General features: G+C 42.3%; 1 protein-coding gene and 1 long non-coding RNA gene across 2 annotated transcripts in view; one reads left to right on the forward strand and one right to left on the reverse strand.

Moving 5' to 3' along the window:
- On the reverse strand, window positions 1–14,620 carry LOC311632314. Its single transcript, XR_014796766.1, has 3 exons — window positions 9,737–14,620; window positions 2,787–2,847; window positions 1–106 (listed from the first exon to the last, which is right to left on the reverse strand). It is a non-coding gene; the product is annotated as an uncharacterized lncRNA (long non-coding RNA).
- Window positions 8,902–26,662, forward strand: part of FHIP2A (FHF complex subunit HOOK interacting protein 2A) — a 25,261-nt gene continuing 7,500 nt past the window's right edge. The window contains exons 1-8 of the mRNA XM_084903601.1: window positions 8,902–9,275; window positions 15,631–15,709; window positions 18,947–19,116; window positions 20,768–20,872; window positions 21,299–21,421; window positions 24,020–24,313; window positions 24,499–24,695; window positions 26,125–26,239. Of these exons, the coding sequence (XP_084759727.1) occupies window positions 9,231–9,275; window positions 15,631–15,709; window positions 18,947–19,116; window positions 20,768–20,872; window positions 21,299–21,421; window positions 24,020–24,313; window positions 24,499–24,695; window positions 26,125–26,239 (1,128 nt within the window). The 5' untranslated portion in view covers window positions 8,902–9,230. The remainder of the gene's footprint in view (window positions 9,276–15,630; window positions 15,710–18,946; window positions 19,117–20,767; window positions 20,873–21,298; window positions 21,422–24,019; window positions 24,314–24,498; window positions 24,696–26,124; window positions 26,240–26,662) is intronic.

Genomic DNA, 26,662 nt, shown 5'->3' on the forward strand with positions numbered 1-26,662 from the left:
TGAGCCATGGAAAGGGGGTGTGCCCTGTTTTGTGCAGTGCTAAGATAACGGTCACAGCTCAAAAGATAAGGAGTAATGGTAGCAACCAGAAAGAGATATAACTTTTCTGTTAAAAAAATAAAGGCTATTGCACTGAAATTCAAAAGAACGTATACTTGTTCTTCTCTAGAATACAGTATTTGACAAAGGAATATGTTGCTGAGGGACCTTATTGAACTTTACGGATGTCTATCCTTGGCTTTGTAAGAATTCAGACCTCTGTGATAAGAAGCCCTCTTAGCGGAATAGGCAGAGGGGAGTATGCATGAATGTGGGAACAAATGATCATTGAGTTCCTGTTTTTATGTAGTTCTATATTACATCATTCACCTGTAAATATAATTACAAGGTTATGGCTGTATTTTTGGATTACAGAATGAAACTATTATAATAATAACAATTGTTTTGAGTGAATAAGGAAACCTTGTTTTAGAAAAAATGTTTTTTAAGAGCATCAATACAATATCTTTCTTGTTAATATTTATGTTTGATATAGCTATATTTAGTTGTTTTAAAAGTAGAAGAAAGATTTATTGCTATATTTTAAAAGAGAGACGAGTATATTACTTGCAGATAATTTAATTGTCTATTATAAAATCCAAGAATATTTATAGTAATACTATTTAAACTATAGAGTATGGTCTAAAACAAATTAAACATACAAAATTCAGTAGCTATCTTACACATCAGAAGTAGTCTGCTAGAAAATATAAGGAAAAAAATCTTAATTACAATATCATGAAAAATTAAAGAATTCTCAAAATATCATCCTATCAATAAAGAGCTAATATGCTAATTAGACTGAACAACAGAACAACCTTCCAGACGACCTTCTGGACAAAGCTGGGCTGCAAGGACCAGCCGAGGCAGCCGGGGCTGTGAGGGCCGAGCCCCTTGCACAAATTTCATGCACCGGGCCTCTAGTGAAAGTATAAAAGGCCCTGTAGCTTACTGGATTTGGACCATTTGGGGCTTTGAATCTGTTTGATGGTAGGTTGTGGAATAAGGACTGAATTCTATTTCATTTCTAGCAACTTCAAAATGTATCTCTCTTTTGTGAAAACTTCATTTATATAAAAATTAGTATTCTTAGAAATATTTTAATAATAGCCTTATTAACAATACGATAGGATAGGATAAATAATATAGTATTAAACTTGGATTTGCCAAGCAGCTCTCATGAAATTATTTGATTAGACTGCCACCTACAGGTGGCACTAAAAGCCAAGTGGCACTGTGCTAGAAAATAATGGGACGTACAGGACAGCACACAGAATACAGTCAATAATATTGCAGTGATTATGTATAGTGCCAGGTGTGTACTGGGAATATCAGGAGGATCCCTTTGTAAAGTATATGATTGACTAACCGCTGTGCTGTACACCTGAAACTAATACTGAATGTAAACAAAAAAAAAGTTACTAGGTTAAAAAAAATGGTAGGGTTGCCAGATAAAATATAGAACCCACCCTTTAAAATTATGTTCCGTTAACAATATTTTTGTAGTATAAGTTGGTCATGCGTGTGTGTATGTGTGTGTGTGTGTGTGTGTGTGTGTGTGTGTATGTGCGTGCGTGTAAATGCTAAAATGTCAAGGGAGTGAAAATTATCTTACTATGACTCTCAAGAAAATAAGTGATACTAGGGAATAGCTGGCAATTTTTTTTTTCAATGATAGTGAGAAAAAAATATGTAAACACCCAAGAATCGCCCTAATGCTGGGAATATATGATACCGTGTTTCCCCGAAAATAAGGCATCCTCTGAAAATAAGACCTAGTGCATGGAAAGATAAGACATCCCCTAAAAATAACACCTAGTGCAACCTTGGGAGAAAAAAATTAATATAAGACACTGTCTTATTTTCAGGGAAACAGGGTGGAACATTAACTTACTGACTGTAATAAGGAATAATTGGAAATATATCTAAAAGTTGGTGCGAGTTCATGGAGCCTCAACAACACTTGAAATTAACTTTTAAAACTATCCATGTTCTAGTGAAACCCAAACCCAATTTTCTACTCCCACACCCCCCCCCCCCTGCTTTTCTAACTATATCCTTAAGGAAGGAAAAAAAATAAGAATGTTGTATGATTACATTTTTAAAAACTGAGACCCAAACTGTAAGTCACAGGCCATGCAAAACGCTAACACAATAATCATGTGCATCCAAATGGGAGACTCTACAGCAGGGAAATGGAAGCCACAAAGTGCCTTTTTGGCAATTTGCCCTTCTCTGAATATTCCATTTAGAGACAGCAGACAGAAATGCAGACACGAGGTCCTGTCACTGATTCACTGCACAGGAAGGTCAGAATTCTTGAAGCACTTACATGACTGAATAACACTGCATACTCTATGTCAGTGGTTGGCAAACAGCGGCTTGCGAGCCACATGCTGCTCTTTGGCCCCTTGAGTGTGGCTGTTCCACAAAATACCACGTACCCTAATTAAGTTAATAACAATGTACCTACCTATATCGTTAAGTTTAATTTTTTTTTTCTCTCAAAAGAAATTTCAATCGTTGTACTGTTGATATTTGGCTCTGTCGACGAATGAGTTTGTCGACCACTGCTCTGTCATTCTTATGGAATGGTTAAAAGAAGTCAAGTAGAAGTTATATTTCTGGTTTTATCACCAAGCTATTGCACACAGTTGAATCAGTCATCTCTATCCTTCCAGAAATTGTGGCAGGAAGATAGAAATGCTTATGCATTACGCCATGGCAAGGTCAAAGTACATCTTTACCTTATTGAACCGTATTCTGCAGTCCATGAGGAAGAGTGGCCCAACTTTCATTTCATTTTGCCTACAAACAAAACAGAACTTTTAGGTAGTTATTAACACTTTCTGAATCGGTGTGTGTCCAAGGACAAAAGAAGTCCAAGGGACCAGCATACAATGGATCTAATAGAACATTGAGTCAGGAATCCTCTGCTCTCATTGGAAATCAGCCTCCAGTGACTTTGAGCAAGTCACAAAAACTCTCTGAATTATTTATGTACTAAAGGCCTGGTACATGAAATTCATGCATGAGGGTGGGAGGTCCCTCAGCCCTGCCTGCACCCTCTCCAATAGGGGATCCCTCTCATAATCCGGGACTGCTGGCTCCTAACTGCTCACCTGCCTGCTTGCCTGATTGCCCCTAACTGCTTCTGATCACCTTCTAACCACTCTCCCCTGCCGGTCTGGTGGCCCCCCCTAACGTTCTCTCCTGCCAGCTTGGTCACCCCCTAACTGCTCTCCCTTGACTGTATAGTCACCCCCTAATTGCTTGCCCCTGCCAGCCTGATCACCCCTAATTGCCTCTGCCTCAGCCCCCACCACTGTAGCTTTGTCCAGAGGACATCCAGAAGGTTGTCTGGAAGATGTCTGGTCTAATTAGCATAATACCCTTTTATTAGTATAGATTGCTGCTTAACGAATTACCTCCAAATTAGTAGCTTAAAACAACAAACAAGCATTATCTTCCAGTTTCTGTAGAAAGCACTAAAAATGGTTTCTTGCCTCTAGTTTCTCCCTTGGCCAAACTAGCTTTGGGCATATCAGTTACACCAGCATATTGTTTATTCAAGAGCTTTTACGAGGTTTGTTATGAACGACCCTGCTCTTTCTCCAAAACTCCTCATTTCCTGCTCCACACAGGCAACCTTTTTTCGCACTTTGAGTGGACTCTTTTATTACTTCCTTTTGTTAAATAATATGCCTGCTACTTCTTGATATCTCTGTTTTAAGCAATATCTAATGTTTTCCCATTACAGGGGCCTTAGCTTTCTCTCTTACACACCCTCCCCTATCTCCATCTCCACCACACATCCATCTTTTCATCTTCTCAATAGAGCAATACCACAACTTTAATTAGATCAGTGTTTACATTATTATGGCTATGTCAACACTATTTACAGTTGAGCCATGGATACTATGCTTACGTGTTCCTGCACAGTATTTTATTTTTCTAGGTTTCTTCTTTGTCTTGTTTTCTTTGTATTTATCACTAAGCCAACATCAAGCTCTGCTCCTCTACTGTAGATCTACTCAAACTCAGAGCTATTCCCTCTCTCAGTTTCATCTTCTTGAGGAAATCTCTTCTGACCTGCTTGCTATCCCAGCTTGAGGAATAGTTGTCATGCTGCGATTCTGCTTCACCATTATCTTAGACATTTCCTTCATCACCGTCTTGTGGTGGGCACTGTTATCTAGTTCCCTCGTCATTTTCTCCTTTGGCCTACTCCCCGAGTTTCGGTGAAACACAACTTCTGATCGCTTCCTTAGAAAGAGTGCAAGACAGGAAAAGCTTTCAATACTTGGCACATCTGACACGAGTTAATCTACCTTCACACTGAATTGACAGTTCCTTAGCAATAGGATTTAGATGGAAAATTTTTTTTCCTCTGAATTTAGAAGGCTTTGCCCCAATGACTTCTCACGTCCCGTGTTGTTGTTGTTGTTAAAAAAGTGTAATTCATTATAATTACTGATTCTTTGTATGAACTCCTTTTCTTTTTCCTCTCCTCATTACAAGTTTTATAGGATCTTTCTCTGAACCCAGTGTTCTGAAATTTTACAACAATGGCCACTAGGGTGAGTCTGTTTGCAGTCATTATTCTGGTATTTAATGCACTCTCTGAATGTGGATAGTCATGCCTTTAAGATCTATAAAATTATATTAAATTATTAGTTTAATGATTTCCTCTTTTTACTTTCTTCAATTATTTAGATGTTCGGTCTGCTGGACTGGCCCCTCTATTTTTTTACACACCGCCCCCCAAGTGTTCATCTCTGTATCATTTTTGCTCTAGTCTTTGGGAAATTTTTTCAAGTTTACTTTTCATCTTTTTTGTGTGTTGTTCTTAAAGTTCTGTTACCATTATTCTTGATTTATAAAGGCTCTCTAAATGGTGCTTTAAAAAATAACATAATAATCATGTTTTACTGATGCAGTATCTTTTATCTCTCTGGAAATATTAGTGATAGTGTTTTTATTGTTGTTTTTTGTTTCTTTTCTTTCTTTCTTTCTTTCTTTCTTTCTTTCTTTCTTTCTTTCTTTTTTTTTTTTTTAAGATTTCTTCTCCATCTCTCCCAATCTGTTGAATGCAAGCAACTGTGTTTCCTCCAAGTTTCTTTTTCTGTCCTGTCTCTTTATTTTTTCTTTTGGTCTCCATCACTAATGTTACCAGCTTTCTTTGAATTGTGGATGACCCCAGGCTGTCTGACCCTATTTAAGAAATCCCTGAAAAACCTGTTTGCAGCTCTCAGCATGCAGACAGAGCTTGCCCGCTGAGGGCTACACTGCAGAGTAGCCTGGGCTCCCTTGCCAGGAGCTTCAGGTCTATTCCTATGGCCTGTCAGCTTCTCCAGCGAGAACTCTTCCTATCTCCACCTGGAGAGATCAGTCTGCGGCCTATATTCTGTGCCAAGAGGAGGATGAGGATGGAGGACATGCATCTCAATATTTACAAGATTTTTTTCACTTTTCACTTAATCCTCTTCTTCTTCTCCCTCCACCCATCACCCCCACCCCAACCCCCCAATATGGACCTTCTGTATTGTCCGGGTAATCTCTAATCTTCTACCAGGGTGGGAAGGGGCAGTTAGCCAACAACCAGACTTCTAATTCATTCTGCTATTTGTGGTCCCCCTATTATTTCCACTTCCAGAGGTTCCTAATGCCACCAGATCCTGAGAGGTTTTATGGATGGATGAATACATTACTTTGGTTCTCCGTTTTCTTAATTGCTGCCTTAGGATTCACCTCCTTTACAGAAACTTCCCAATTCTCAGAATTTTATTGCTGTCCTCTCCTCTCTGACTTTATTAGCCCTCTCGAGTTTATACCTTGAGAAATCCCCTTAATTTTAATGGCGTTTGGGAAGGGAATATGGCTAAATTCAACCCACACACTTCACCAGAAGTCTGCCAAACTTCGGAAGTAGGCATCATCTAACTCCATTTCCTTTTTCTGTCTCTTTTTTTCAACTCCATCCCAACTAATTTTCAATTTTATGCATTTTTTTTTTCTGTGTCCTCACGGATTAAACTTCATTCAGAGAAGAATTTAACACATTCATTCACACTCCCCCTGAGGCGTAATGAAGGATAGAGTTTAATGTGTCTGTAATCTCTCGGAAGAGTATTTTAGTATTTCTTATTTGGTTTAAGCCACAGGAATAAAGTTCTAATTGAGGAGTTTCCGGCAACCGCATATATGGGCTTAGGATGCCAAGGGAAGCCTCTGATGTGTGTTCTCAAATCCCACTTCCTTGAGGGAGGCTCATTTCTGCCCTTGCAAAAGGCAGGTGATAATCTCAGGACCACAGGCATCGAGGATGAGACGAGGAGGCAAGGATATCTGCTCAATTACAATTCTGGCCCAACTTGTATGTCTTGGAACAGAGATATGAGGCAGGTGAATCATCTTCATAAATATTGCTATTCATCTAGAGTAGACCATATACTTTATTGTGCTGATAATAAAGTATACAAAGACGGGCATCATCAAATGCGAACAACTCTAAGGAAGCCCGTCTTACACAGACCTCCCCGTACAATTAGTGGTGCTGAGGCATGATGAAAATGCCAAATGCCACATGAATGTGGGACAATAGGTCAGGAAAATAAGTATGGTTAATAATACGACTAGCCATCTTAACCTGTGTGAATAATGATAGTAATAATAGCCATTATGGACTGTTGGCTGAAGCAGACACAATTAGCCAAAATCTGCGTAGGCGTGCATGTCAGTCAGCGTTCAGCCAACAAGAGAACATGACCCAGCATTCTGGGGCCAGTACACCGTAAATTAAGGCCAAATCTACCTGCCATTCATGGATTCAAGCAACATGAACAGAGGAGAAAGGAAGACAAGACTGGCCACGGTCTCCTCCTTCAGCACATTGCTAGAGCATGCTGTTGAGGCCGCTGGTGGCCCATGGACTCACAAGTGGAGGTAGTGCGCTAAGTGAGGGGCAAGTTTTCCACGGACACCACGAGGATCCCTGGCTCAGTGAGAGGAATTTGGCAGCTATCCTTGCTGTAAGGGTGAAAAATGTATGCAAATAAATAAAGTCCTCTCCCTAAAGCTTGACTTCTGGCCCTATTTTTTTTTCCCAAATACTATCATTGCCAACAATAATAATAATGATAATACCAAGTGCCTATGTATTGCTTACTATGGGCTGGGCACTGTTTTACATATATTAATTAAGTCCCACACAACTTTGTGCTATTCTCTATTTTTATTTTTAAAATGTATATACTTTTTTATTGATTTCAGAGAGGAAGGGAGAGGAAGGGAGAGATGAAAACATCAATAATGAGAGAAAAATCATTGACCGGCTGCCTCCTGCAGGCCCCACACTGGGGATGGTGCCCACAACCTGGGCATGTGCCCTGACATGGACTCCAACCGTGACCTCCTGGTTCAGAGGTCAATGCTCAACCCCTGAGCCACGCTGGTCGGACCTCTCGGATTTTGGAGATGAGGACACTAAAGCACATGGTGGTAACATTACTGTCTACAGTGAGGGGCAGAGCTGGGATTTCAACTTAGGCTCCTTAGCTCCCGAGTCTCTCTTAACCTCGCTGCACCGCTGGCTGCCTTCTCTGCCTTTTCTGGTACAAGGGCCAGGACATGTTTTCATCACTGGCTGTGCAACACTTACACCGCCCTCATCATCTTATCAAGGACCTTTTGATAAAACACCAGCGCTAGCAAAAACAAACACCAAGTTCTCCAGGATATGAATGAACATTTTTCATGGTTGGTATCAACCCGTCCTAAACTTCAGCAGCCGGAACTGTGTTTCTCCAGGGCTTTATGCGCGCGGTGGCATCGCATTTTAAGAAGCCTCTGCCCCATTGCTTACATTGTAGCTCCGCGTATCTGTGCCCTGCCATTTCCTAGAATCCCTTCGGATGAGTTCATTGCGCCCGAGCATAAGCCAGGAAACAGATGAACTGTCCCATTTCACCGTTGGTCCGTTTGGGGCTTCCTATTTTATTATTTATTTATTTAAATACATAAATATTTTTTTTTTTTTTGATTTCAGAGAGGAAGACAGGAGAGAGGGAGAAACATCAATGATGAGAAGGGCTCATTGCCCACACTGGGGATGGAGCCCGCAACCCAGGCAATGTACCCTCTGACCTCCTAGCTCATAAAATCAATCCTCAGCCACTGAGCCAGGCAGGCTGGGCGGGGCTTCCTATTTTAATGCTGAATAATTAGTCCTAGGAATGTATTTTACATTTGGCAAAGCCATTTCACCAGTGTCAGCTGATTTGTTCTCATGTCTAGCATTTAAATCCAGGGTGCGCTTTGTCTTAAGAATACGGTGCTTTTTCATACGGTTCTTCCAACGCTACCCTTCAAAGACGAACCCATGCTTTAGATGTGAAACTAATACAAAATAATATTGAATGTAAACTGTAATTGAATAATACATTTTCCCAAAATTAAAAAAAAACATCCAACTCACAGTAGAAAAATTAATGGCCAATCAATAGATGAAAAGGTTGTTTATCAAATACAAAACTGGAATAGGAAATTGAAATCATAAAAATGGTTTTAATATTTATGACTCAAAAAAAAAAAAAAAAAAAAGATGAGCCCAGCCTGCCACATACGAATAAGGCCACGCTTCCCTACGACATCGGCGTGTGCTTTCCACCCGCAACACAACCGGGAGGCTGGCTGCGGGTTCGACCCTGAGCACCGAGGGGGTCCGCGGCGCCCGGAAGCCCGGGGCGGGCGGCGGCTGCTGCGCGGGGCCCGGCTCCCTCCCAGCCCGGCCGCGGCCTCTCCGCCCCGGCGCCTGCGGGCCAGGCCTGGCCCCGCTCCCCGGCCGCGCCGGCGCCCCCTGCAGGCCGCGCGGGGCACGGCGGGCGGAAGGAACCGGGCCGGCGGGGCTGCCACCGTGTCCCCGCCGCCGCCGCCGGAGCCGCCGGAGCGCCGCGGGCCCGATCGCCGGACCGCCCTGCCCGCCACGTCCCCGCGCCGCCCGCCGCCCGCCGCCCCCGGGCCCCGCCGCCCGCCGCCCGCCCCCCGGCTCCCGGCTCCCGGCTCCCGCTCGGCCTCGGCGCCCACCGGCCTCCACTCTGGAGCGGCCCCGGCAGCCGCAGCAGGGCCGGCGGCGGCGCATCGAGGAGCTCTCCCGGTCGTCCCGGGAGCGGCTGCTGCAGTCCCGGGACAGGATGTTCTCCAAGTTCACGTCCATCCTGCAGCACGCCGTGGAGGCGGTAAGCCCAGGCCGCGGAGGCGGAAAGGCCAGGCCCCGGCGGCCTAGCTCCCTGCCCGGCCCGGCGCCGCGGCCCGGCTCCCCAGGGCGAGGGCGAGGCCGGCCGCCGGGGCCGGGGCCTGGGCCTGGCTCCGGGCAGGTCCCCTCCGGAGGTCCCCGTCCTGCCGGGCCCGGCGGGGGCTCGTCCCCCCGGCTGCGGGGTGGTCGGGGGGTGCCCGGGAGGACCGGGCCTGCCGCCGGGGAGGGGGTGTCCCCGATTCCCTGATGGGGGACGGGGAGCCGGGGAGCACCTAGCGCCCCCCCTCCCCCCCGCCGTGACCGTTAGCTTCCCGGCAGAAAGTCCTCAGCCTGGAGCCAGACAAAAGAAACGGCCCCACACGGCTGGGTCAGGGTTTGTTTTGTTTTGTTTTGTTTTGTTTTGTTTTTTTGGGGGGGCGGGGGAGCCGGAAGGTGCGCGCCTACCTTGGGGCGACCCCGGCGAGGACGCAGCCCACCCGACCCCGTGCCATGGCCCCGGCCGCCGGCTCTGTGCGCGCAGGCCCGGCCGGGGGGACGGGGTGATGGCTGTGACACCCGGGAGCTTGGAGGGGCTCCCAGTGGGGTTCGCAGCCCGAGCCCCGCCATCTGTTTCCTCTCCTGCCTCCTCTTCCTGGACGCCCTGCGTCCATCATCCTGCCATTGTGCTGGCCTCCGAGGCGCTGGGACCCCCGCGTAGACGCGCACCGTTCACAGGTCCCCGCAGGCCCGCACCGGTGTGTCCGGCGGCTGGTGGGAGACCCAGGGGCCTAGTGGCTTCCCCTGCGTTGCTTTCCTTGCCTCTGGGAGGGCTGCCCGAATGGGAAAGTGCATCCTGAGAAAGAACTGTTACTTTGCTGATTTTTTTTTTTAAATGTCATTCTCTTTTCTGTGTTCAGATTGGGGGGCAGAGCCCATGAAAAGACACACCACTTTTATTTTAAACAAAAACAATCACACTAGGACAGTTCTTATTGCCAGGCGATAAAAATAACAGATTTTTAAAAACCCAGTCATGAAAACAAACTTGGGTACAATTATTTCAAGTGCCAGGTGGGAAATGTTTTTTGGGTCATTTTAGCGTTACTAAAAGGTTCTTGGGAAAACGTGTGTGTGTCAAATCAAGAAAGGAAGTGTTTGTGAATGAAGAGCTGGGTGACACGTGGGGGAGGGGTGTCCCTTCGTGTACACAGTCTGCAGCGTCTTTATGTTGAAAGAATTAGATTAAAATTTGTGATATTTACTTTTTTTTACATGATTCCTTAACAACAGTCACTTTCAACACTGAATGGTTTCGTATTGAGAGCATCGAGAATAAAAATGTAGAACATTATTTATATCCTTTCCCTGCCAGGCTCATATCTATAGAAATAAGTTCTTAGAAAAGGATGACTTGCCTGCTCTCCCAGGAAAGACTCGTGTTGTGCCTGAGGCCCGTGTTTTAGGGCCTCATTATCTTTTCGTAATTGTGTATGTAAGCATCTGTCAAATTACCCATGTAGATCGTCTGACACTGGTTCTGTAACATCCAGGTTCTTTACTCTGCTGAGGTTAGTGAGAAAGTTAGATCATATTGACCTCAGAACTGCCACGCTGAATTTAGGAACATGGTTTTTAGTGGCTCCAAGTTGATGTTTTCAGCTGCCCTAGTCCCCAGGTTGCCTGGCCAGGAGGGGAAAACCCATGAACAAATGTTGACACGCTGTTTTTTTCCTTCTAACATATCTCTTGGGCATGAACGCACGTCTCAAGGAAAGCAACCCAGTGAGCCATCTGGGTGGCACTTGAGGAGTACCTTTTCCTAGCCCCGGATTGGTTTCCATTTATTACGTTCCAGTTATTTGCTCAGCGTGGCTTTCTGTAAGCTCAGCTTCCTGTTCCTCGCTTCTTTTCATTCGCTTTTCTCTGTATTCCTTTTCCTTGGTATGCCCAATTAGTACTTTCTGATACAGTATCACATTTAATATAATTATCAGGATTGTACGGAGACAGGAGCTAATCTTGCATGCAAACTCGGACACGACCTTTTTCAGCTTGTCATCGCATGAGTAATGTTTTCCCATTTGGTGTTATTACATTTAGGTTTCTTGATCCCATCGGATCAGCCTTCAGGTGGTTTGTTATTTTAGGGGTGACCAGATACTTATTCATTTAAGTGCGATTTAAAGGTAGATGTAATGGTTTCCCTTCACTTCCTGTTAACTACTTACAAGAAAAAAAGCAAAACACTAAGATAGTTTCGAAGGTTAGTATTTGAAAACGTGTTATTTAGCTGATAGAGTGCGATTTGAGTTTAGGAGAGAAATTCACACCTTGATCCAAAACGTAACTTGTCATTCTTGCCTCTCGTTTTAGAAATGACAGTCCCTCTTCAGGATAGAAAGGGTTGGCCAGTAGGAGTTACGAAACGAATCTGTTTGTAAGTTGCCCCATGTCACAGATCTGAAATCAGGCCTCTCTTGTTCTGAAGCTGGCCTGGATCATTTCAGTACAAATTCCCCAAAGGGTAGTAAATAAAATACCTCCCAATTAGCACACGTCAGTATTGTGGAGGGCCTCGTCTGTGCTGGGTAATCTGCCAGGGACTGGTATCTTTTAATTTCCAGCCAGTTCCATCCTTGGAGGGCAGACTTAATTCCAAGAGGAGAAAGGGCAGTGAGGGAAGAAAGTCTTATTCATTTTAACGAATTAGTTCAATTGAAGCCATCTTTCATTGATTGGAAATTACAGTGAAGAGTTCATCTTGATTTTGGGGGGGCAGCTCTTTCTTTTAAAAAGGACTCTGCCCTGGGAACGAAAACCTCAGGCCGAACAGAATGTCGTGCTTTCTGACATGCATTCTTTTCCAACAAGCGGTTTCTAACTTCACTTTTGGGTCGTCCAGCAAGTATTTGATGAGCGCCCCGCGTAAGAGAGACACAGATGTATTATCCCTGTCCTTGCCCACAATGTTTACAGTCTCATTTGGGAGACAAAACAAATAAATACACAGGCAGTTAAAGTATAAACACAAGACTGAGGCTTCGCCCTCAAAGCCAGACAGAACAGGGTTCCAGTCCCTATGTCTTAGAATTGTGGTGAAAATTTAAATGAGATCATGTACCTGAAGTGCTTAGTGCAGTGCCTGGCACATAGCAAGTGCTCAGCAAATGTTAACCATTATCATCATTATCATTATTATTATTATTTGAATTGCTGTTCAGCCAATGAGTTCCAAGGGAGGAAGGGAGCAGGCACTTGGGATTGGAGTAGCTGGGAAGGGCTCTCTGGAGGACATGAGGCTTGAGCTGGACTTGGGAGGCGGAGACCAAAGGAAGGGCATTAGAGAAGTTGGGGTGAAGGAGCAGCATTTGAAAAGATCTGGGCACGGAGCGTTCATGATACACGTGTGACGGCATTCAGGAGTGGCTTTGAGGACACCAGTTCTCGTGTGGGCCATCAGTGTAGGTCCTCTGTGCGGTAGGCATGTTGAAGACAGATAGTCCGGGTTTCTCGTTACAAGCAGTGTTTCCTTGGGCAAGTCAGTTACCTGGCTTTGGGTCTTAATAGGAGTTTTGTTTTGGAAAAGAAGGCTTTTATTGTGAAATTGTAAGACCACACACAGTAAGTGCAAGCTTTCTAGCACATCTCCTGGCACATAGCTACCTATTACATGTGGCAACTGCTGTGCCATTCATATAGCCGCTCAGTAGATATCGGATGGTTCCTCAATGCCATCGCTGAGTTGGGAACTGGGGATTCAGTGAAGAAAAAGATGACACATTCCCAGCCTTTGTAGAGTTTACAGACAGACTCTTGGAGAAGATGGATAATTCAACAATGAAAGATGTGGGGTGAGGACTAGGAGAGACGGGGCAGGTGGTAGGGGGTTTCATAGCATGGGTGGAAAGGACTATATTCTATGCAGGAAGCTGGCAGATTTCCCAGAGAAAGCTGTGGGTAAGTTAGGCACTTACGTCAATTTACTTTGAGGTATGGATTATGTGAATTTTCAAGAATTGAAACTATGTATTGTTCAAGTTAACTCAGGTTAGAATCCCCTCAGGCTGATTCACACATCTCTTCCCCCCCTTTTTTTTTTACCCAGAGCATACATGTTTTTATGCAATGATAAAGCAGGTAATTTGCATGTGAGAATTAGTAATGGAAGAGGCAGGTTCACTAGGAAGTTTTACATAAATCAGGAAATTTATTCATGTTGGAACTAGATTGTTACTAAACTAAGTTATTAGCAATTTAGAACTATTTCGCCAGCAGCTTAAATAGTATTTTTTCTTTAAATCAAACTCCTAGAAGAGGGATATTTTATATGTAAGCAAAGACATCATCCTTTGAATTTGTAATGACAAAGGTCCTGACACAAATGGTGTAAGCCAGGCCTCGGATCTAGTGGCTTACCCTGGAAATAGAGTTAAATCCCATGGGTAACGTAATTTGGAACAAGGATGCTGTGATCTTATATATTCAGGAGGTTCTGCAGCAAAATTTAACAAATCACACACTTATACTTAAGAAACTAAATACATTTCTTGAAATGCCAAATTTCATTTGAGTTTGTCCTGATTGTTAATACATTTAACTATATGTAAAGCCAGTATATTAACAAAAAAAAAAGTCTATAAAAACAAGAGAAATTTTATGTTTTGAAAAAGATTCCCCAAACAAGCTGATTAAAACCTATTTTTTTTTTAAAAAAAAAAAACTTAGAAATTTCAAGAATATTGTGTTTCCAAATGAACACCTTCATTCTTATTTTTCTATTTCCCCCCTTCAGCCTCCCACAAGTAATTTCTCTCTCCATGTTCTTGAAGTACAGTACTCCCAAAGGTTTTAACTTTGTTAAAGGTTTTAGAGTGTTTAAAATGTTTTCATAAAATTTATTTGAAAATGAGACGAGTACTTGTGTTCTCTTAGCCCAGGGTTATCAGAGGGTGAGAATGGCAAGGAGGGGCGAGCCAGCAGCAGGAAGATGGTGATGCGTGCTGAGCCCTTCTCGGGCCTTTCTCCCTGAATACATTTCACCCCCTGGATTGGAACCAGAGGCTGTAATTGCCCAATAGTTTGGAAGTTGTTGTCACAGGGCTTCGAACTTTGAGTTCTCTGCTGGGGACACCAAGAAATCAAAAGGGAACACGTGAAAGGGCAGGAGTAACATGACCTCTTAGGTCGTCTGTCTAGATGAAGTATAGTACCCTGCAGAGTAAGGTTACCAGAATAGAAACCTATTTGTTCCTAAGTGAGCTGGGCCAACTCTGCCCTTTCTGATAAAAATTTGTTGATGATACTAAAGAGGTCTCTCTCTCTCTCTCTCTCTCTCTCTCTCTCTCTCTCTCTCTCCTCCCTACCCCCTCAAAGGAAAATGTTGTTGAAGGTGCACTAAGTCTTTTCTTTCTGAGGATATTTTTCCATTGATCTTCAGTGAGAGGAAGGGAGGGAGAAGGGGTGGAGAGAGAGAAACATTCAGGTGAGAGAGACACATCAACTGGTCCCCCCCCCCGCCCCCCCACATGCGCCCTAACTTGCGACAGAGATCAAACCTGAAACTGAGATACGTGCCTTCACCGGAAATCGAACCCATGACCTTTCCGTCTGCAGGCCAATGCTCTAACCACTGAGTAAAACCGGCCAGAGCCACCAAGTCTTTCCTAACACACGTTTGAAATACTTGTAGGTTTGAGGAAGGGCTGTCATTTTGGTCTTAAAACCTCTGGAGTAAATGTCAAAGCTAAAATGTAAATCATTTTTGACTTTGTGGACTTAAAATAGATCGTGTCTTGTTCACGTAGTCATTTTGCTGAAAAATACGCCCTGCCTATTGTAGGCTTAAAGAAAAGATGTACATCTGCCTGCTGCTAGAGTGGGAACAGTAATCTGATTGTGGGTTGACTTTGGTACATGTCGCAGTAGTGGTGACGTGTCACTAATTACATAGCAGCGTTTTACTGTTCTGCGTGTCAAAGTCCTAGGTACAAAGATGCCCGGTGCCTGATAAGGGCCTTTTACTGATACTTGAGTAATAGAATATTGTGTGTTTTCACTGAACACTGTTAGCTTTTGAATTCATATGCAGTTACTAGTTTCAGGGGAAGGAAACAAAATAACCCTGTAGTTTAATAATAATGTGGGTAAACGTGTGTCCCCTTTCTTAAGAAATCATTTTCACCTTCTTGGATTTGACTCATTTTGCTTCTCTTTGAAATCTGGCAAATGGGAGCAAGTAGAAGCTCACCCCTTATTTGTATGTTGCGTTTGCGTGATTGGTAGACAAATACAGAATTGTACTTGTGGGGAACTTGAATGCCACTTTCTTAACTGTGGTCTTTGTGTGTGTGTTTGTGCAGCTAGCACCCTCGCTCCCTTTACAAGAAGATTTCGTTTACCACTGGAAGGCAATCACCCATTACTACATCGAGACTTCGGGTAAGAAACCATGCTACTGCTGATTACACAGAAAAATGTGTGGAATACGAAAATGTGTTTCAGACGCGGCTTCAGTTATTTTATATTTAAAATACACACATTTGAAATACTTGTAGGTTTGGGGAAGGGCTATAATTTTGGTCTTAAAACCTCTGAAGTAAATTTGTAAGCAATTTACTTTTAATTGCTCTTTTAGATTTGTTTAAAGAAAACACACACACCTAGTGAGCACCTACTCTGGGCATTTTCCCAGGCACTGGGAACCATCAAAAAGACAAAATCCATAACCAAATTAATATACTGATTGGGGGGAAAGCAAACAACAAATAGATATCTCCAGTGTGTCCGATGGAAGGTGTTCAGGAACACGTGAAGCAGGCTGAGGAAGCAGAGTGTGTGCTGGGGCTGGAAGGTGGCCATTGTAGGTCAGAGAAAGCCCCATGGCCCCAGCCTGGTCTGAGCTAAAGTCTGAGGGAGAGAGGAAGCTAGTAGGAGCTGAGGGGTGGGGTGGGGGCGACCAGGGAGGAGAAGTTGCCGGAAGAGGAGGAGTGTACAGGCCCTGAGGCTGGAACAGGCGCTTGTACAGTGGACAATTCCTGGAACTATGAGGAAGCCAGTATGGCTAGAGGGAAGGAGGAGAAAGTTGTAGGATATGACATCACAGCTGGAGGGCAGGGGTTCACCCAGGACTTTGTAAGCCACCCCAAGGGCTTTGGCTTCTACTCTCAGGTGGGCAGCCATTGGAGTGTTTTGAGCAGAGGTGACTGGGTGCCTTTGGCTCCTGTGAAAATTTAGATCTAAGGGCTGCAGAGGTCAGTGACCCTCGGGGGTAGAACGATTAGGGAACTATTGCAGTGGTTGGAGAGGTGATGGTGGAAGGTGATAAGAAGTGATGGTATTCTGGGTATGTTTCAAAGAATTGGATATTGGGCATGAGAGAATAAAAGGCGAGATGTCTCCAGAGCTTTGGTTTAGGAAGTTAAACTGGAAAAATAGAGAATGAGGAGACTGCAGGAGGAGCAGGTTTGAAAGAGAATTTTCAACATATGAAGTTGGAGATGCTCATGATCTATATAGTTGGATGTGTCAAGCAGACAACTGGAAATAGGCATTCAGGGTAGAGATCTCACTAAACTTAGAGGGAAATGAAACTGAGAGGCCTGAGACCAGATGAGCTTCTCTAGGGAGGAAGGATAGATGGGAGAGAGAAGATGTTCAGGAACTGAGCCCTTGGCCTCGATGTCTAGGGATTAGGAGGATGAGAACAAGAGCAAAAGAAACCAAGAGGTTGTGCTGCTGGGGGGAGTGTTGGTGTAAAGGGGAGCTGAGAAATGGAGCAGCAGCTGGAGGGAGGTGTAGTGCCAGAGGAGGCAAGGGTACTTTAGGGTGGAAAGTGTGCAAATGATAATTTAATGGAATGATCGAGTGGAGAGGGAAAGGTGAGTATAGTAGTCAGATGAGATCATTTCTGAGCAATGTAGGCAAGGGGAGGGGGATGGAGGGAGGGAACTAGTGCCTAGTGCCCAAGCAGAGGCTTAGCACTAAATACAATAGATTGTGGACAGTTTCTCCATAAAAATAAGGTAGAGAGCAGAACATCTGGGTGTAAGTGCAGGAAGCGGGCAGATGTGGTGTGGGGAGTCTTCAGAAGTCACCTTCTGGTTTCCATTTTTTTCTCAGTGAATATGCAGAGTGAATGTGGGGAACGGGAACAGTTAGGTCAAGGCGGGCAAACTTTTGCTGGAAAGGGTGAGATGGAGGCCATTTGGTCTCTTTGTAACTACTCAGTTCTGTTGTTGTAATGCAAACCAGCCATTGTAACGTGTGAGAGAGTAGACATTCCCTTGTTCTAATACAACTTTATTCATCAAAATAGATGGCAAGGCTGGATCTGCCCTGTGGGTAAAGTGTGGCAACTTCTGAAGCAGGGAGCACAGTAGCATTGCTCCAGGGCACTGGGCTCCCTTGAGGAATGATAGGTAAACACTAGTGAATATGCAGACTGGGCACATGTCATTTCACTGAAAGGAAACATGAAAAAATGAGAGCTGATTTAGCAAGTTGATAGGGTTATGGGGGATGTGCCTTAAAAGAAAAAAAAAAAAAACACCTTTATATTTGTGCAATGAATAAAAATCAGACTATACACAGGGTGAAGCAAAAGTAGGTTTACCGTTGTGAGTCCATGAAATAGTTTATTCTTGTATCATTTGCTATTTCATTTTCCATACTAACAACTATACACCTACTTTTGCCTCTATATATTCTGTAAGTTAATTTTATGCATAATAATGTAGAAATAAGAGCCATTTGGGGGAAAATGGGAACAGATCAGGAAAAATGCATATAAACATAAAAATTTTGTATGCACTTGTAATTAAAAAAATTTTTTTTCCCATTAGCCAGGTAGATGGTCTGAATTTTAAGTATCTTTATATAGAAACAAGGTTGGCCTTGACATTAAGCTTAATAACCTAGAACATGTAGGGAGGGCAGGTTCTGTTTTGATTGCCACTGAATGACTTTTAGCATTGGGAAGTCAGACCCCCAGGCCCCTAATTCATCTCTGTCTATGAAAGCACGAGGAGACCAAAGGCCTTCTTCTTATTAACAGACAGCTGTTCCCAAAGTCCAAGAAACAGAAACATCAGTGATGAGAAAGAATCATCGATAGGCTGCCTCCTGTTTATCCCCTACTGAGGACGAGCCCGTCACTTGGACATGACCAGGAATTGAACCTTGACCTCTTGGTTTATGAGTGAACGCTCAACCATTGGACCACATTGGCTGGGCTGATTCAGTTTTCTAATAAGAGGGCAAAAGCACCTAGCCTGCGTCGCTTAGTTGGTTGGAGAGCTATCTCATACACCAAAAGGTTGTGGGTTTGATTCCCAGTCAGGGCACGTGCCCAGAATTTGGTTCCATCCCCAGCGTGCAGGAGGCAACCGATGGATGTTTCCCTTTCACATCAGTGTTTCTCTCTCTAAAAATCGATTTTTAAAAAATGATAAAAGCATCATCTAAATTCTGGCAAAGATAATTATACTGTGAGTATAAATCTCATTTAAGTGTGTAGTTCAGATTTTTCTGTTTGAATAGGGATAGGGAAATATAGAGAGTATTTTAGTGTAAAATTGCAGTTTAAAAATATGCAGTTTGATATTCAGTAAAGTATTTAGTTTAAACACGCAGTTTAAAAATGTTGGGTTGTTTGACGAACGTTTTTTTATCGTTTAGATGACAAAGCCCCAGTGACAGATACAAATATTCCCTCTCATCTGGAACAGATGTTAGATATATTGGTACAAGAAGAAAAGGAACGAGAATCTGGAGAGACGGGGCCATGTATGGAATACTTGCTTCACCACAAGATCCTGGAAACATTATATACCTTAGGGAAAGCTGATGTAAGTTTCTAACCCACATCATGTCCTTAGGCACGTAACACATGTATTCCCGTCTTAGAAATAAAGAAGCTGCCAAGTACTAAATTTAATTATAGAGGCATTTAATTATTTTCGTTTTGAGGCAGTATATTAATTGCATTAAGCATGGAAGGACTTAAGTCATTGTTGTACAAAAATGAAAATCGTGCATCCTATATGAACATGACTTTCCATAGAGATAGCAAAACTCCCAAATGCTCTAGACAACACTTGGTAGTTAGGCAGCCTGGAATCCCAGTGCAAACGTTCATGAAAATAAACTCAAGTACATTTGCTCAGAAACAAAAGAAGTGAGAAGGAACCCAGTGAAAGTTGGGGTACAAATATTAGGAATTATATAGAAACAGAAATAGGAATTCTGTTTCATAATCCTGAAAGAGACTGTCACTGATTATTCTGGCATTAACTCTCCTAGTAAGTGGAGACCGTTCAAGTTTTTAGGCCTAATGAGTCTTGCGAAATCTTTATGAAGCTGGTATTCTATAAATAATATTCTGTGCTCCAAAACTTTCAAATAACTTATAGAGATAGGGAGGGGAGGGGAAGAACTTGGGGCTCAGGCTAGGAGGCCTGGCTTTGTCACTAATATATGGCAGCCTTCCCTTCAGCAAGTCTTCCTGGTTAATCTTCCTCTTCTGTTAAAACAAGGGAGTGATATCAAACAGCCTCAACTCCAAAAATCTGTGTTTCTGTTCTGTCAGTGTCTAAGTTGAATAAATATTCATTGATTTTTGAGTAAAATTTTTTGAGTAAATTTTAGTAGTTGTACTACTATTGATAAATATATTTTGATATAGGAAATTGTAACTAGGAGTGGTTTATCATAATAATGCAAGGTATTTGCTATCTTAAAAAATATTGTGCTTAACATAATTTCCATTATTTCTGGATAGCATGTCTGTGATGATGCTTTAGAAATGCTACACATTCTGTGACTGTATTTTAGTTTTGAGGCAGTATAAGCAGGTTAATTATAGAACACATCACATTGATTCATACTCTCTTAATTCACAATGTGAGTAATCAGGTTTACCTACTTTGAAGCAAATATTTAAAACAACTGTGGTTCTTTTTTTAAATATTAATTGCCTACAATGATAATTTAAATAACTTTGCAACTAATTTAAAACAGTGTCGTTGGCCTAGATCACAGAAGTGTATACCCTAAATCCTTTTATTTACATACATGTGTTAGGCTTTATTTACTCCTGCACTTATATGATAGTCAGTTATTGGTTACCTGCCATTAGCGTAAGTAACATCATTCTGGCTTTACTTTGCCAAAGAGATAAGTATAATCATCATTTCATGTAACCTTAGCATTTAGGATGAAAACAGGCTGACGTCACCCAAACCACGCTCGGATCTCAGCAGCGTACTGTCACCATGGTGTCTATAATTACATCAGCCTCTGGTCCCATCTGCTATGTTCTGGTCCCAGATGTCATTTTATTTCCAGGATACCAGGCATTAATAATTGAGCATTTTTATCCTGGCTAATTGCACTGACTTGAGGTTGAAATATGTTCGAATGCATTGTCTCTCCTATACTGTAAGCATCTGAGTAAGCGTGTTTGTATTCTCTGTTCCTTTCCTTCCCTCCTGTGCTCAGTGTCCTCCAGGAATGAAACAGCAGGTGCTGGGCTTCTACACCAAACTCCTGGGCAGAATCAAGCAGCCACTGCTTCCGCACATCAACGTGCACAGGCCCGTGCAGGTGTGTGTCCCCGCCACACACAGTGATTTGGTTTGGTTGCTTTGGGTATAGAAATAATTGTGTAATTTTCCTAAGAGTACAAATAATACAGGAAGTTATCCTAAAAATTACAGGCAGATTAGCAAGTACTTGGGCTTTCTGTATGACATGGTATTAAATCTACTTCATGTCTTTATTATATTTCTATGACATCTCAAGGAATTTTTTATATACCTCATTCATTTTTTGGGGGGATAATGCATTGGAAAAATGTATTACTAGTAAACTTGTTTTGATGTCGGTGATTGTAAATAGTGTCCTTTCTGAATAATGCAGGCTGTTTGCATTATTTGAAAACTTTAAATATCCACAAGGTGTATGGATGCTTATGTACATACTTGTGAAAAATAAGCTAACTTTAAACATTTTTAAAAACATTGTTAACAGAAATTAATTCGACTCTGTGGTGAAGTCCTTGCAACACCAACGGAAAATGAAGAAATTCAGTTTCTCTGTATTGTGTGTGCAAAGCTGAAGGAAGATCCCTATTTGGTTAATTTTTTTCTGGAGGTACAGTATCATCACTCTACAAAGCATGCCTGTGTTAGCGCTTTTCTATGCATTTGACTTTCTCATGTGGGTCAGTCAGCTTCTGAGGACCAGGGCTCTGTCTGTTCACCTTTGGGTGCCCATAGCTTCTCTGTCTAGTGCCCGGCACAATGCATGAGGTCTGTTTAATTAACATGGGTTGAATGAAGGAATCTTTAGAGAAATACAGCTTTATTACCTGTAAGTATAGACAGTCACAAAAGTACTTTGCGACTACTAAAAGGCCCCCTGAAATCTAACCTATATTCAATTTATACCATCTCACATATGCATCTACTGTGGGTTAAACACCTATGATAAATGAGCTAGAAACTGCCTTTGCTTAAAGGAGTTTATAGGCTGGCGGTGAAGGTAAGACTAATATTCAGATTCAGTAGTGGTCAAATAGTCATCACTAACACTGGTCATTGCTTATGGTCAGTGAGGCATTTTGTAGAGCAAGCATGTCAAACTCGTGGCCCTCGGGCCGCATGCGGCCCACAACGAATATTTTTGCAGCCCAGCCAATATAACGATGTGTAAGAAACATTTTAATAAAAATTTCGTAACTTAATTTTTACAATATCCTGTTATACATAATTATTGGGTCGGCAAGTAAGTAATTGCGGGTTTCACACATATATGGCTTCAGTTGAATTTTTAGGTTTGCAGACGTAGTACAAATGTAAAACACATTTTGTTATTTGATAGTTGGCTATTCAGCTGTTAATCAGTAAAAAAAGTTTTTTGATCTGTTTTGTAGTTTTCATTTGGCGTTCGTTGAAAAATGGAAAATCAAAAGGAACATTTTCGTCATATTTTGCTTTTTTATTTCCGCAAAGGGAAAACGCATCGCAAGCTCATAAAAAGTTATGTGCTGTTTATGGTGACGAAGCCTTAAAAGAACGGCAGTGTCAAAATTGGTTTGCCAAATTTCGTTCTGGTGATTTTTCACTCAAAGATGAAAGACGCTCTGGTCGTCCAGTTGAAGTTGATGACGCCCTAATCAAAGCAATAATCAATTCGGACTGTCACAGTACAACACGTGAGATTGCAGAGAAGCTTCATGTATCACATACATGCATTGAAAATCACTTAAAACAACTTGGCTATGTTCAAAAACTCGATACATGGGTTCCTCACGAACTGAAAGAATCACAGTTAACGCAACGCATTAGCAGCTGCGATTTGCTAAAGAAACGTAATGAAAATGATCCATTTTTAAAACAACTGATAACTGGCGATGAAAAATGGGTTGTTTACAACAATATCAAGCGGAAAAGATCGTGGAGCAGGCCAGGTGAACCAACTCAAACAACATCAAAAGCTGATATTCATCAAAAGAAGGTTTTGTTATCAGTTTGGTGGGATTACAAAGGAATTGTCTACTTTGAACTCTTACCACCCAACCAAATGATCAATTCTGATGTCTACATTGAACAACTAACGAAATTAAACAATGCAGTTGAAGAAAAGCGGCCCGAATTGACAAATCGAAAAGGTGTTGTATTCCATCATGACAATGCAAGGCCACACACATCTTTGGTCACTCGGCAAAAATTAATGGAGCTTGGTTGGGATGTTTTGCCACATCCACCATATAGTCCTGACCTTGCACCATCTGATTACTTTTTGTTTCGATCTTTACAAAACTCCTTGAATGGTAAAAATTTCAATAATGATGATGATGTCAAATCGTACCTGATTCAGTTTTTTGCTAATAAAAACCAGAAGTTTTTTGAACGTGGGATTATGATGCTGCCTGAAAGATGGCAAAAGGTCATTGATCAAAATGGGCAATACATTACAGAATAAAGTTATTTAGTTCCATGAAAAAATTGTCTTTGATTTTCTTTAAAAAATCCGCAATTACTTATTTGCCGACCCAATATTAATAACGAACTACAACATTCACTAATGACTGATGACTATGTGTTGCATTCATTTCTCTTATGTGCCTTACACGCAGGCGCACCATTTCTGTCCTATAGTACCAGCAGCGAATATTTTAGTAGCTGATGGCCACGTCATTATCTTATACTTTCTTGTTTGGTGTGCGCAACAGGAAATATTTAGCTTTCGAAGAACAAGAAAATTAGGCTCATGTGAGTTACGCTTATTAATTTGTGCAGTTATTCTGTGTCTGGTAAGTTAATGTTCAAGAAAAGATTAATTTTTATTAAAATGTTCTGTTATTTTATGTTAACGATGACTCATTTATTCCGGCCCTTTGTATTCAGCATGTCTCTATCAAAATAAACCGACGTTTCTATGAAAATTGAAGCTTTTGGTTTGTTGCGGCCCACATACACTTAAACCTTGTTTGTTTGGCCTGTTAGCCTTTGAGTTTGACATGCTTGTTGTAGAGAATGTAAAGCATATCTGAAATGCCTCTGCAAGGTTTAAAATACCTAAAACACATTTTGTTCAAGTCTGAGCGTGTTCATTTATCAAAACACTTCTATCTGTTGCTCTGCTGGCTAGACACTGAATGTTAATGATAGTAAAATCCATTCAGGCTTGACACCTGTTTTAGACGGCTTTTGATGTGACACTCACAGCACCTCTACTCCCTTTCAGAATAAGTCCAAATCGTTGGCTTCCAAAGGAGCAGCCAGTGTCGCTGCAGAAGACACGTTGAAAGGCCCAGATTCCTTGTCCACAGACACTGGACAGCCCTGCCGGCCAGAGCAGCTGCCTGGCGCAGCCGGGCCGGAGCACACCGAGCTGGACGAGGAGCCCCCTCCGCAGACGGACGACCTGTCCGCCAGCCTGGACAACCTCAGCGTGGCTTCCCTGCCAGAGGCCTCGGTCGTCCGCCCCAACCAGGATTACAACCTCGTGAACTCTTTGTTAAATCTTACCAGAAGCCCTGTGAGTGGTCATTATCCCTATAACGTTCCCTCCTAATGTGATCACAGTTATATACATTTAAAATAGGAAGAAAAAAAAAATCTTATTTTAGAGTAAAGCATTAAATCCTTTAAAGTTAAATTTTTTTTCATACTGCTCGTCGGATATCTCACTTGGGAGTTGAAAAGGGTGTGTTTTCCCTGCAGGACGGCCGGATAGCTGTGAAGGCCTGCGAGGGCCTCATGCTGTTAGCGAGTTTGCCGGAGCCCAAGGCCGCCAAGTGCCTCACGCAGAGCACCTGCCTGTGCGAACTCCTGACTGACAGATTGGCCGCCCTGTACAAGGCCCTGCCTCCGACGGTGGACCCCTTAGACATTGAAACTGTGGAAGCAATCAACTGGGGGTAAGAACCACCACTTGTGTTTCCATAAAAGCGACTTCCCACCCAAACTGATTTGGCTCAGTGGATAGAGCTTCGGCCTGCGGACTGAAGGGTCCCAGGTGCAATTCCGGTCAAGGGCATGTACCTCGGTTGCGGGCACATTCCCAGTAGGAAGTGTGCAAGAGGCAGATGAGAGTTTCTCTCTCATCCAAGTTTCTAACTCTATCCATTCCCTTCCTCTCTGTAAAAAATCAATAAAATATATTTAAAAACAAAAACATAAAAGCGACTTCTCACATCTATACTTTCAAACCCATTTCCATTGGGCAATAAGAGGAATCTTTCATTTAAAAAAAATGTAACATTGCTGTGAGCATTAAATGGGATTATTTTGTGAGGCTTGTTTTGAATTGGTTATTAATTAGTGGAAATAAATGGTATGGGAATAGTCCCGCTGTTAGAGGGAAGCTACTTTGTCTCTGTCCATTACAGTGATCAATCAAGACCTTAATTACATTCATTAAGATCAATAACTTTATCTGTTTTTAACAGATCCTAAAAATAAGGTAATCTTTTTTATGAGTAAGTTCCGAGGGCCCTGGGGCAGTCTTGTGTGGTTCATGGCCTCCTTATGTAGGATCTCTCCTTCTACCTCCTTCTCTCACCTCTTCTACACATCTTTTAGGGCTCCCCTTTGATTATCACAGGAAATGATGATTATTGTGGAACATTTATAAGTTATTAAAAAGTATAAAGCAGCATAAATAAAAGCACTCATAATCCCACCATCTATAAGCAGGATAATATATTTTTTAAATATATTTTTATTGACTTCAGAGAGGAAGGGTGACCTCCTGGTTCATGAGTCAGTGCTCAACCACTGAGCCACATCAGCTGGGCAAACAGGGTAATATTTTGACATAATAACCTGTTACTGTTTTTCTGTATATTTTTTACCCTTCTTGGTTTTTACTTGTTTTTTTCCACTCTGTATTCTGCCGACATCTGCCAATCAGACCCACTTGTTAACTCCTCTGTCTTGCATGTTGAGGCAGGAAGAGGAGCAGGCCAGTCATTTCCTTATGCAGATCCTCCATCACCTTCCTTTTTCTTTCTCCCAGCACCGAGGTTCTCCCACTCTTCATTCCTGTTACTTGGTCAAGTTCATGGCAGAAGTCTGAGGGGCTGATAATGGTTTTTCTCCTGCGGCTCCATTCTGCTTTAGTCCCTCTCTTCCCACATAATGAGTGAAAATTAGTTACAACTTTTATTTAGAAGGTTTCCTCTAATCTTTGTTTTTCTTTTATAAAACCCTCATCCGGTAGTCATGCGGCCTTGCCTGTGTAAACACGTCATCCTGTGCAAGTTCACTCACTGCCTTCATGTTTCCATATGCCCCGAGCTGCATTAATGCTTTTGGATGACTTCGCGTTTCTTCTGTGCCCCACAGCTTGGACTCCTATAGTCATAAAGAAGATGCGTCCGCATTTCCGGGAAAACGAGCCTTAATTTCATTTCTTTCCTGGTTTGATTATTGTGATCAACTCATAAAGGAAGCACAAAAGGTTGGCATGTTTCTGTTGTTTACTGATCCTTTAAAAATGTTACTGTCCATTAAGTGAAATTCGAATTCTCAGTTAATATCCCCAAATACGTTTTAATTGTCCTAGGATAACACAGTTAGTAAATAAAAGAACAAGAGAAGTGCATCTGTAGAAGAGAATAAATTACAATCCCAGTTCTGCCTGTATATTTCTTTACGTAATGAACAACAGCCCTTCACAGGATAGCATTGGCCTCCCTTCCTTTCTCCTCGTTGGAAGATGTTACTACCATGAGGGGATTAGGATAATATTTTTATCCTGCTTGTCCGAAATTTAGATACAATGTAAAGAACTTAATAACTAGCATCAAACCTAGGCAAGTTTATTTTCCACGTTAATTCAGACAGGGTGGAGACTGATTTATTGATGTTAACAAATGAATCT

The sequence above is a fragment of the Pipistrellus hanaki genome, assembly GCF_964339955.1.
Source record: "Pipistrellus hanaki genome assembly, chromosome: 14".
NCBI classification, from domain to species: domain Eukaryota; kingdom Metazoa; phylum Chordata; class Mammalia; order Chiroptera; family Vespertilionidae; genus Pipistrellus; species Pipistrellus hanaki.